The sequence below is a fragment of the Orycteropus afer genome, unplaced genomic scaffold (genome assembly GCF_000298275.1).
Source record: "Orycteropus afer afer isolate SDZICR_OR568_19922 unplaced genomic scaffold, OryAfe1.0 scaffold00946, whole genome shotgun sequence".
Taxonomy (NCBI): Eukaryota; Metazoa; Chordata; class Mammalia; order Tubulidentata; family Orycteropodidae; genus Orycteropus; species Orycteropus afer.
In genome coordinates, this window is record NW_006922533.1 from 90991 (window position 1) to 100951 (window position 9961).

At 50.3% G+C, this 9961-nt stretch overlaps 2 protein-coding genes across 2 annotated transcripts in view; one reads left to right on the forward strand and one right to left on the reverse strand.

The window, feature by feature from the left end:
- PLP2 (proteolipid protein 2) overlaps window positions 1–1844 on the forward strand; it is a 2369-nt gene extending 525 nt beyond the window's left edge. Inside the window, exons 2-5 of the mRNA XM_007958367.1 lie at window positions 619–777; window positions 879–974; window positions 1517–1607; window positions 1822–1844. Coding sequence (XP_007956558.1) covers window positions 619–777; window positions 879–974; window positions 1517–1607; window positions 1822–1844 — 369 coding nt within the window. The remainder of the gene's footprint in view (window positions 1–618; window positions 778–878; window positions 975–1516; window positions 1608–1821) is intronic.
- Window positions 1845–2499: 655 nt separating this feature from the next.
- PRICKLE3 (prickle planar cell polarity protein 3) overlaps window positions 2500–9961 on the reverse strand; it is a 13896-nt gene continuing 6434 nt past the window's right edge. Inside the window, exons 4-9 of the mRNA XM_007958368.2 lie at window positions 7551–7664; window positions 7059–7196; window positions 4923–5126; window positions 4648–4834; window positions 3615–3914; window positions 2500–3077 (exon numbers count right to left, since the gene is read on the reverse strand). Of these exons, the coding sequence (XP_007956559.1) occupies window positions 2500–3077; window positions 3615–3914; window positions 4648–4834; window positions 4923–5126; window positions 7059–7196; window positions 7551–7664 (1521 nt within the window). The remainder of the gene's footprint in view (window positions 3078–3614; window positions 3915–4647; window positions 4835–4922; window positions 5127–7058; window positions 7197–7550; window positions 7665–9961) is intronic.

The following is a 9961-nucleotide window of genomic DNA, read 5'->3' on the forward strand; positions in this document are numbered from 1 at the left end:
TTTTTTTTTTTTGTTGTTTTGCTTTTTCTTCCGTCCTTCTAGGACCTGCCGTCAGGTCCTTTAGTTCTCCCGGCTGCTGAGGAACCTCCGTTTCCCATCCCCTCAAAGTGGACACCGCCTTTGAGTCACTGGTAGAAGGGGTGCGGCGCCTTAAACGGAACCCTGCCCCTCGGGTGTCACTCTCTTCACTTCCCGAGGGGTTGCTGGGGGAACCGCACGTCCTGCCCCCTCAGGGCCTAGAAGCTGGCTCCAGCAGTGGCTCACAAAACACCTCGCAGCGCCCCTCCCCGCAACCGCCCCAGTCCTAAAAGAGAAAAGGGGAGGAGCCTGGACACCCAATTTCACCTCTTACTAGCTGGGTGACTCTGAGCAAGTCATTTAACCTCTCTGTGTGCGCTATAAAAGAGATACTAATACTATCCAATTTATTAGGTTATTGTGATGATTAAGTGAGTTAATATTTAAAGTTCTTAGAACAATGCTTGGAACACAGTAAGCACACATTTTAAGTGTTTAGCTCTTCTTTGTCACCTTCCCAGCTCGAGTAGGCATTTAAGTTTGCAACCTTCCCTACCCTGGGAGCTTATCAAGGCCCCCTTTCCGGTGTCCTCCCTCCAGATAATGTGCCTGGTGATTCTGATCTGCTTCGGTGTATCGGTAGGCGCCCAAGTTTACTCTTCACTGTCTGTGGTCGAGATGATCCTGGCTGCTATCTTCTTTGTCATCTACATGTGTGACCTGCACACCAAGATACAGTTCATCAATTGGCCCTGGAGTGTGAGAAGGGGGCTGACAGTGGCGAGGCAGGGGAGGTGCCAGGCAACTAGGATTGTCCAGGGGGTTTTGGGTGTTTATGTCCCTCTTCTCGCACCTCACAGGATTTCTTCAGAGCACTCATCGCTGCGATCCTCTTCCTGATAACTTCCATTGTTGTCCTTGTTGAGAAAGGAAACTCCTCCAAAATCATCGCTGGGGTAAAGGCGGGCAGCAGCTCCAAAGCACAGGGAGAGGGGTTCGAAGATCTAGGGGCCATTTCTGCCTCTGCTTCTGGCAGAAAGAGTGTGACTCATGGCAAGCCATGCTTGCCCTCAGGGCCTTAAGTGTCCATGCTGCAGAAAAATCTGGCTCAAGCCCTAGTTTTGCACTCCCAGCTCCTTAAGATTAGCATGTGTTGTGAAGGGCTGTCCCTTGTCCAACACACATTTTTGTGGGAAGAACAAACAGGTGGCCCCTTTGTCAACACACTAGACTATCATCCCCTGGAACTTTGTCTCAATAATTGTACAGTGTGGGTTGCGCCCCCTGCAAGTGGCCCATGATGTGGCTACCCTGTGTTGAGAAGTACTAGGAGGAGGGATAGTGGGGTAGAGTCCAGTTTCCTGGCCTTTCTCTGGGGCTTGATTCACCTTCATGGAGGTGGTGTGGATATAAGGACGTAAGAGGCTGAGTAGGCTGACTAGCCTAATCCATCTAACTACCCTCACTCACATCCTCCCCTCAATAACCGCCCCCCCAGGTATTTGGCCTAATCAGTATGTGCCTCTTTGGCTATGATGCGTATATCACCTTCCCCTTCCGGCAACAAAGACACACAGCAGCCCCCACTGGTAAGTGTGTGTGTGGTGGGTGCTGAGGAGGTAGAGAAGGAAAGGGGCTGGTGAGGAAGCAGAGGAGAGAGGGAAAGGGGTCTCCCAACTCTGTCCCTTATTGGTACTAAAGGCTTTGGCCCAAGGCCTGTCCTTTCCTAGGCTTCAGTATTCTTGTGTGTAAAATGGGCATATGGATCCAGCCAATGCTTCTTCTCTTTTCCTTACTCTGCAGACCCCGCAGATGGCCCGGTGTAGGTGAACTCCCCTCATTTCTCTCTGCAACCTGAAAATAATGCCTCCATCACAATAACTCCTCCCCACTCCACAACACTCCTAGCCAACCCCTCAATCCCCTATCGAGGTAAATGCCTGTATCGGGAGAATTTGTCTTCAGCTTGCCAATCAACCCTCTTGGTGTGGCCACCTTATGGATGTGCCTAGGTCCCCCCTTTCCTTCTACAGTATCCAAAAGGAGACTCCAGTTCTGCCTGGAACATGCCCCAACTAAGCCACAAAATGAGGGAGGAGGGCACCTCAGATTTCAGACTTCAGGCACCAGTGATTCAGGCCTCTCCAAATAAACCTCCTTGGGGTGTGTGTGTGTGTGTGTGGGGGGGGGTTTCTATGGAGGGATAAATAAACAAACAGGTGGTTAGAAATTATAATAAATTAATTCATCCTTTGCTCAAATGTGGATAAATTTCAAGCATCAGGAGGGGGGAAATTTGGGAATGGTGTGGAGCAAGGAGGCAAAGCAAGGAGGCCTGTTTTACAAGAAATATCAAATTATTACCTCAACAATACTAACATGAAGGAAGGAGTAAGGAAGGGGACTTATGAATCAGGTTGGGAGGTCATCATCTATACTCACTCGAGAATGGTTCCTCCCTCCCCCAGGATTGCCTCAACTTCAAGCCACTATACAATTTTTGTCTCGGGCCTGTCGAGGAAACCCTGGGCGCGGGTCCCCGAGGGGCAGTTGGGGTGGGGAGTTGGCTGTCACAGTTGCAGAATCCTGAGCCAGCACAGGCCTGCACAGGTGCGGGGGCAGAGGGATACGTTCTCCCAAGAAGAAGCCGTCATCCTCTGAGGAGGACTCGGAACTGGGGCTGGAGGGCGAGCTGGAGCAAGATCCTGAATCCGACCCTGATCCTAAGTCACACTGATGATGTCTACGTCTGGCGGGAAGGCGGCGGCGATGGTGGCGGTGGTGTTGACTGCGGTGGTGGCTGCAGGTTTGGAGCGGGGGACTGCGCGGCCTGCGGCGCTGGGCCGGCGGTGCACTCAGGGTCCGCCGTGGGCCTCCCTCAGACACTAGAGGGTCGCGGAAGCTGACGCGCGGTGCGCTCTGGCGGCCGAAGGCACCGTCTGCCGGACGCGGGTCCGGCTGGCGGGGTGGCTCGGCGACACTGCGGAGCCCCAGCTCAGGCATGGAGTGGCGATGAGGGGCCCCTCGCAGAAAGCGGGCGGGCTCCTCAGGACCTGAAGCTGGAAAAGAAGAGACGGAGCTATAACATATGTCTGCCCTCCACCGGTCGCCTCCTGCGTGGAGGTCCCTATTAGGACTGGGAAAGTGGAGGGGGGGTCCGGAGAGTACAAAGCCTGAAGCAGGTTCTAGATGGAGAAAAGGAGATTGGAATTAACGCAGGAAGAGGAGGAAGACTGGACCGGTGTTTGGGGCCGGGTCCAGGGGTGGGGAAGTGGCCTCGGATGAAGAGGGGCGGGGCATGGGTTGGAGAAGACGAGCTTTGTGTCAAAACGCTGGCCGTTGAAGAAAGGAGAAGGAACTTGGGTTCCAGCAGGGGCAAGCTGAGGTAGAGGAGAGGCTTGGTACAGAGAGGGGCAGAAGTAGGGTTCAGGAAGGAGATATACTTTGGGTTGCAGACTGGGCCTGGAAAGGTATGGATTGAGCCTGGGGTAAGGTGGAGGTGGGCAAGGGATGAGGCAGGTGAAGGGCGTGGGCGAGTTAAGGGGAGAGGCCAGGGTTGAGGCGGGTCGGGGTTGGGCGTGGCCCTAAGGGCTCACCAGGGGCTGACTCGGTGCTGGTGGCTTTGGTGGCCAATTCAGACGCCCCCTCAACTGCAGAGAAAGAGGATGTGGAGGCCGCGAGCGGTGCGGAGACTGTGCTCGCACTCCAGCTGCGGCGGGCAGGCCCTGGGGCAGTGGGCTCAGGCCTGAGGCTGCAGGCGCGGGAGCAGAAGATTAGGCCGCGGCGGGGCAGGAAGGGTCGGCCAAGTAGGGCCCGCCCGCAGCGGCTGCAGCAGAAGCAGCGGTCTGAGGCGTGCCAGTGCTGGCTCTCGTAAGCCATTTGGCCCTGGTCCAGGCCTGCAGGGCAAAAGGGGAGACACTGAGGCAGAGCTCCCAGGCACACCCCCACCTTCTCCTGAATGGGGCCTTTTGCAGGAGGAAGCAGGGTATCTGAGGTAGGGTGCTCCCAGGAAACCTCCCCTCACGTCTCTGCAATGGGGCCCTTCTTGGGAGAAAGCAGGAAACCCAAGGTTTGGGCTTTACCCAGAATTCCTTATTCCCCTCTCCCCCCCTTCTTTCCCAGGTTGCCCCTCCCAGAAGTCTATCCCTGAGTAGGGGAGGGCATTGGACTCTAAGATGTGGGTCAGGGTTACTTCAGGGTGGCTTCAAGTGGAAGTCTGGACCTGAAGGCTGAGGTTTAGATGGGGGGCAGGGTTTAGAAGGTAGGGGTGGCCTTGGTGATAAAAGACTGAATCTTAGAGAGCAGGTAGTAGCTTAGAAGGTAGGACCTAGCCTACACTGATAGGCAAGCGTCTTAGAGAATGGGACATAGGTTGGGATACCAGGAGCTAGGCTTAGAGGGTAGGACGTAGCCTGGGGTGCTGAAAATTAGAAGGCAGTCTGAAATGGTGTAGGTGGGGTTTACAAAGTATGACATAACTGGGAATGTTGGGGGTGGAAGTTGCAGTGAAAGGTGTAGCAATATGGGGCATAATGAGAATGGGGCCTGGAGGGCAGGAGGAATCCTGGTGTGGGGGGGAAGTGGCCCAGCTATTCATTCATCCCTTTGTCTAGTTCCATGTTCACCCACCGATATGCTCCCCACAGCTATCACAGTACTCTGCGTGGCGGGCCTCGTAGCAGGCGTAGCAGTGGGGTCGGCTCTGACGCATGACATAGCGCTGCCCTCCCAGCGATGCTTCACACTCAAAGCAGCAGAAGTGACCCATGTGCCAGTGCCGGCCCTCAGCCTCTGTGCACTCAGGGGAGAAGATGATCTGGGGGTGCAGGCCATCTATGGCTGTCAGAAGGCCTGCCTCTGGCCCTGCCCCCTCCACCCCTACCCCTAGGAAGGGAGACACGCACCTCATCACAGGCCTGGCAGCGTGGGCGCAGGCGTTCAGCATGGTGGCGACCACAGTAGACCTTGCCAGCATGGTAGAAGTAGATGAGGTCTACAAGCAGCTCCCGGCACGTGGTACACACAAAGCACTGTGGGTGCCAACAGGCACCCAGGCCTGCGCGGCTGGCAAACACTGCGATATCCCCACCTCCAATCTGCTTCCCACACTGCCAAATGACAGACACTGTCACCATCACCAAGATGTCAGATGGGATGGAATCAACACTTAGACTTTCCCCATTGTGGTAAAATGAGTTCTTTTATGTGGTCTTTTTACTTTGGTTCTTTGGAAAAACAATTTGAGAGATTTTCACCCTGAAGAGTTACCATTGTCCTAGTGTTCTACCGGAAAGAGTTTGCTACTTTTGTCCAGGTTGGTTGATAATGTTTGGTAAATTGTAAACAGCTTGTGGTTTGATACTTTCTATCTGGTCTTGGGACTGCAGTCTGCCCTGTTATTGGTATGCAACTTGCAGTCATTGGTCAATAGACTATGCAAATGAAGTGCTTGTGGCCCTAGTGCGAGGGCCAGGCCTTGAAATTTATAAGAATTTGTGTATATATGCAGCCAACCACACAGAAGTTTTTCAGACAGAAGCAGAAAGAAAAAAGAAACAGAGAGAGAGAGAAGGCAAGGAATCTCAAAAAAAGCTGTAACACAGGCCAAGGGCTGTAACACTGAAGACAGTAACAGGTTTGGAAGGGACCCAGAGTTGGTGGTGACAGATGGCAAGGCCAAGAGGAGCCTGTTCTCAGGGAGTTGAGAGGAAGCCTGTCCTCAAGGGGGTCTTAAAGGCTGAGAGAGCTGTTCTGCACTGAAGAAGGGAGACTTTGCCTACATGCTTTCTGATACTGATCCTGAGTTGTAGCCTGTTGATCCTGATCTTAAGTTGTATCCTGTTATTCCTTAATAAACCCAGAAGAGAAGCAGTGAGTGCCATGGGAGGGATGGCTGGTATCAGAATTGGTAAAAAGGTTGGAGAGTTGGAGGTATGTCTGATCTCCACCTCATGGGAATCAGCTTTGGGCTGATTCTGGTCATTATTCCCCTGAAGTTAGATAGGTTCTGATAATATTACTACTATTACTCTCATTTCATACCCATCTGCAGGCTTGCACCATAGGGTAACTGACTGCACCATGGGGTAACTTTGAGACAGGTCCTACCCATTGTGGCTGACTTTGAAGGCAAGCTCTGTACACAGGGGGGGTGGGAAATCATAGAGACAGGCCATGCCCAGTGAGGGGACCATAGAGATAGTCTTCACTCACCAAGACCTCAGCGACAACAATGTAGAATAAAAGTCTGAGAGGGCCTGGTGAGGCCCCTGAGACTATTGCCCTTTCAGGTCTGGAATTGAACTCACTCCTGTGGCTTCCACCGAAACAATAGAAAGGCATATAGGGTGAACATTTACATCAGGTAGATATACTCCTTAGAAGGATCAATCATGGGAAAACAGAAGGGCAATATTTGCACAGGGAGATAGCTCAGGGGGCAGGGAGGAAGGAACTACAGGGAGGAAGTGGGAAGAGAGTTGTTACATTGTGGGGAATTGCAGTCAATGTCATGAAACAAAATGTGTATGAACTGCTATACGGAAAATGAATTTGTTCTGTAAACTTTCACCCAAATAACAATTAAAAAAAAAAAAACCAGACCTTAGTGACAGACCTCACCTAACAGTTGGATCTGAGGCTAGGTCCCACCCACCAAGGGGACACTGGGGACAAATTCCACTAATTACAAGGCTCTAGAGACAGGCCCTGCCACAGGAGGATCAGAGACAGTCCACACCCACTGGGTTGTGGGAGGAAACTATGGAGAAGATACTACTCAGTAGGGCCTCCTTAGAGATAGACCTTAGCCAACAAAGGCATCTGAGGAATAAGACCCCACCCACCAGGGGTCCTTAGAGACAATCCTTGCCCAACATGGGGATCTGAGGGGCAGACTCCATTTACTAGAAGGTACCCTAGAGACATAACTAGGGCCTAAGTGGCAGGCCTCCTGTCCTGAGGGCCTGGGAGATAGACCATGCACCCTTGGGCTTGGAGCAAAGGCTCACGTTCACTTGTCTGGGCCCTCCATGGCTCACCTCCTCACAGATGGCCCCAATGATGGTCACCGGGAAGATGCGCACAGTGCCACGTCCCAGATTCTCCCGCTTCCGCTGCTGGCTGAAGGCCCTGAGCTCTTTCTTTTCTTCTTCTTCCAGTGCTGTGCAGTATTGTGCCTGGGAGTAGTGGGAATCAGCTTTGGGCTGGTAGAGGGGATCTTCTAGACTCCTCCTTTGATGAGTGCCTCCATCTTCTTCTAAATTTTATCTACCCTCAAAAAGTCTAATTCTAGGCCTTTGTTTAGATGGTGCCTCCTGCCTAAAATACCCACCCCTTACTTCTTCCAAGGCTCATCTGTGGTTATGCCAAGCAGTGTCCTGATTGCCCCTGCCTGTCCAAATCATTCACCTCAATTCACTTCAGATCAGCTCATCTATTCCTTCTAAGACCCTGCCCATTTCTTTCCAGCCACTATGCATTTTCTCAGGTTGTGCTCCATACTGCCCATGCCCTTTCTGTCTTCTCCTTACCTCACTGTCGTGCGGTGGCAGCTGATGTAGCAGCTGCTTGATCCTGTATTTCTCCCCAGAGCTGTTGACATAAGGGACCTTGTCCTCTGGGAGACAGCTGAAAAACTGGTATACCTGGTAGGGCACAGGTGATAGGAGACAGCAATTGAGACCAGGGGTTGAGATGCAGTTGATGGTGGGTCCTACTTCTCTGCGATAAAGTTATCAGAAAGGGAACTTCTCACTCCCTCACCTCTCCTTCATACAGGTTGGATCATTTCTGTCAAGTCACAATTATGCTTAGAGTTCCCTCATGTCTTGACACTACTTCTCCTTCCAGCTGCTGCCCCATTTTTCTCCTTCCTTTTACAGAAAATTCCTTAAAAGAGTTGTCTGTATTTGCTGCCTCCACTTTCTCTTCTTACATTCTCTCTCTCAATATCAATGCAAGTTCTAATTTTAAGAATAAAAAAATTAAAAATTTGGTTGAGGTCCATCTGACATAACATATTATTTCTCTTTTGACATGAAGACTGTTCACTGGGTAACTAAATTTAGGCACAAGTCAGATAGAAAGTTTGAGACTGGATCTATACTTAATCAGCAAAACATAGTATTCATAGTCAAAGTTTGAACTGCCTGCTGCCCAAGTCCTCTCTAAACCCTGATGGGAGAAGCACTATTTAGGAAGAATTTTCTGAAGGCCATGTGGTTCCATCTATTCCTCCACAAAAATCTATGCTTAATTTCTTAAAGAAGAGGGCAAAAGAACAAAAAAAAAAAAAAAGAGTTTATGGAAGCACTCAACCCTAGGAAACGATGGCCCTCGAGACCAGAAGAACTAGATGGTTCCCGGCTACCAATGCCAACCACTCAGGAAAGGATCAAATCGGGAGATCCTGGATAGAGTGGGAGGGAAAACATGGAACAAATCCAAAAACTCAATAATGACCAGAATTACTGGTCAGATGGAGTCTGGTGAGACCCCCAATACTATGGCCCTGGGATACATTATGGACTTGGAATAAAACTCACTCTCAGGGGCTGGCTCTCAGCCCAATAGTAAACAAGATGTACACACACACCACTCAACCCAGGGTGACGCATCCCCATACCCTATGGAAATGCATCCCTTGGAGCAATGACCATGGGGCACCAGAGGGGCAACATTTGCATAGAGGAAATGCAGGACACACAGGAGTGCATAACTATGAGGGGCATGGGGAGGAGGGTTACTGAACAGAGAGGGGAGGAGACTGGGTTAGGGTTGGGGATGGTAAATAGGGAGTGAAACTAAATGTACACATAATGTTGAATGTAAAACAAACTCTGTTCTGTAAAAATAAAAATAAAAAAAAATCTATGCTTAATTTCTGAATTCAGTGTGACTTTCAGAACCATGCCTACATGCCCGTTGAAAGCACTGTTCTTACTGAGGTGCCATTTTGTGTGTTAAGCTATGTGAAATGAAAACTACATTGAACTTACTGTAGGATTTTTGTTGAGGACATTATGATCTACATTTCTTAATACATGAAGCCCCACACAAGAAAATTATCTTTGTTCTAAGTTCCAAGAGTCCAATTCTGTCTTGACCCCACTCCCTTTAGACTTCTATCCCCCTCCTCTGTGTCTGCTAAGATCATTGATGATGTCCACATTGTTAAAATCATTATTCAGGCCTCAGTCATCATCTGACTTGCCCTGGACACAGCTGATCACTCCCTCTTACTGGAAACACTTTCTTCCTTTGGCTCCCAGAACACCACCTGTTTCTGGTTTTCCTCCTATCCTATTGGTTGCTCCTTCTCTGTCTCTCTTTTGGTTCCTCCTCAACTAGATGACCCCTCAGTGTGGGAGGGTCCTAGGGCTCAGTTCTTGGTTCTCCCCTTGCCTCTGTCTACATTTATTCATTGTCTACTCTCGGGAATTGCATCCAATCTCATGGGTATAAATACTATCTATTGGTTTATGACTCAGAAATGCATATCTCCAGCCCTGTCCTTGAGTTCTAGTCAGCATTGCCACTTAGATGTCTGGCAGGTATCTCAAACTCAAGATTCCCAAAACTAAACTTAAGATCTTATCCCTCGGACTTCTGGTAAGATGGAGGAATAGGCAGACAAGCAACACAGCCCCTCTTCAATAAGGAAAAGAAAAACCAATTGACAGAGATACAGAAGATAATCCTGGAACCCTGAGCCTTGAAAAGAACTCTACAGAAGTGAATTAGGCACCAACTAGTGGAAAAACTTGAACAAAAACAGTGAGTACAGAGACGGTTGGAGCTGTGGACTGTCAGCTACTCTGACGAGACCAACAGCCTGAATATTTCCAAGTGGTGTTGGGACCTGAGAATTGACCTAAAGATCAGTTCCGGTCACCATGGGCTGCAGGGAAAACTGCTCTGGTGGCCTATGACTAGGAAAGGA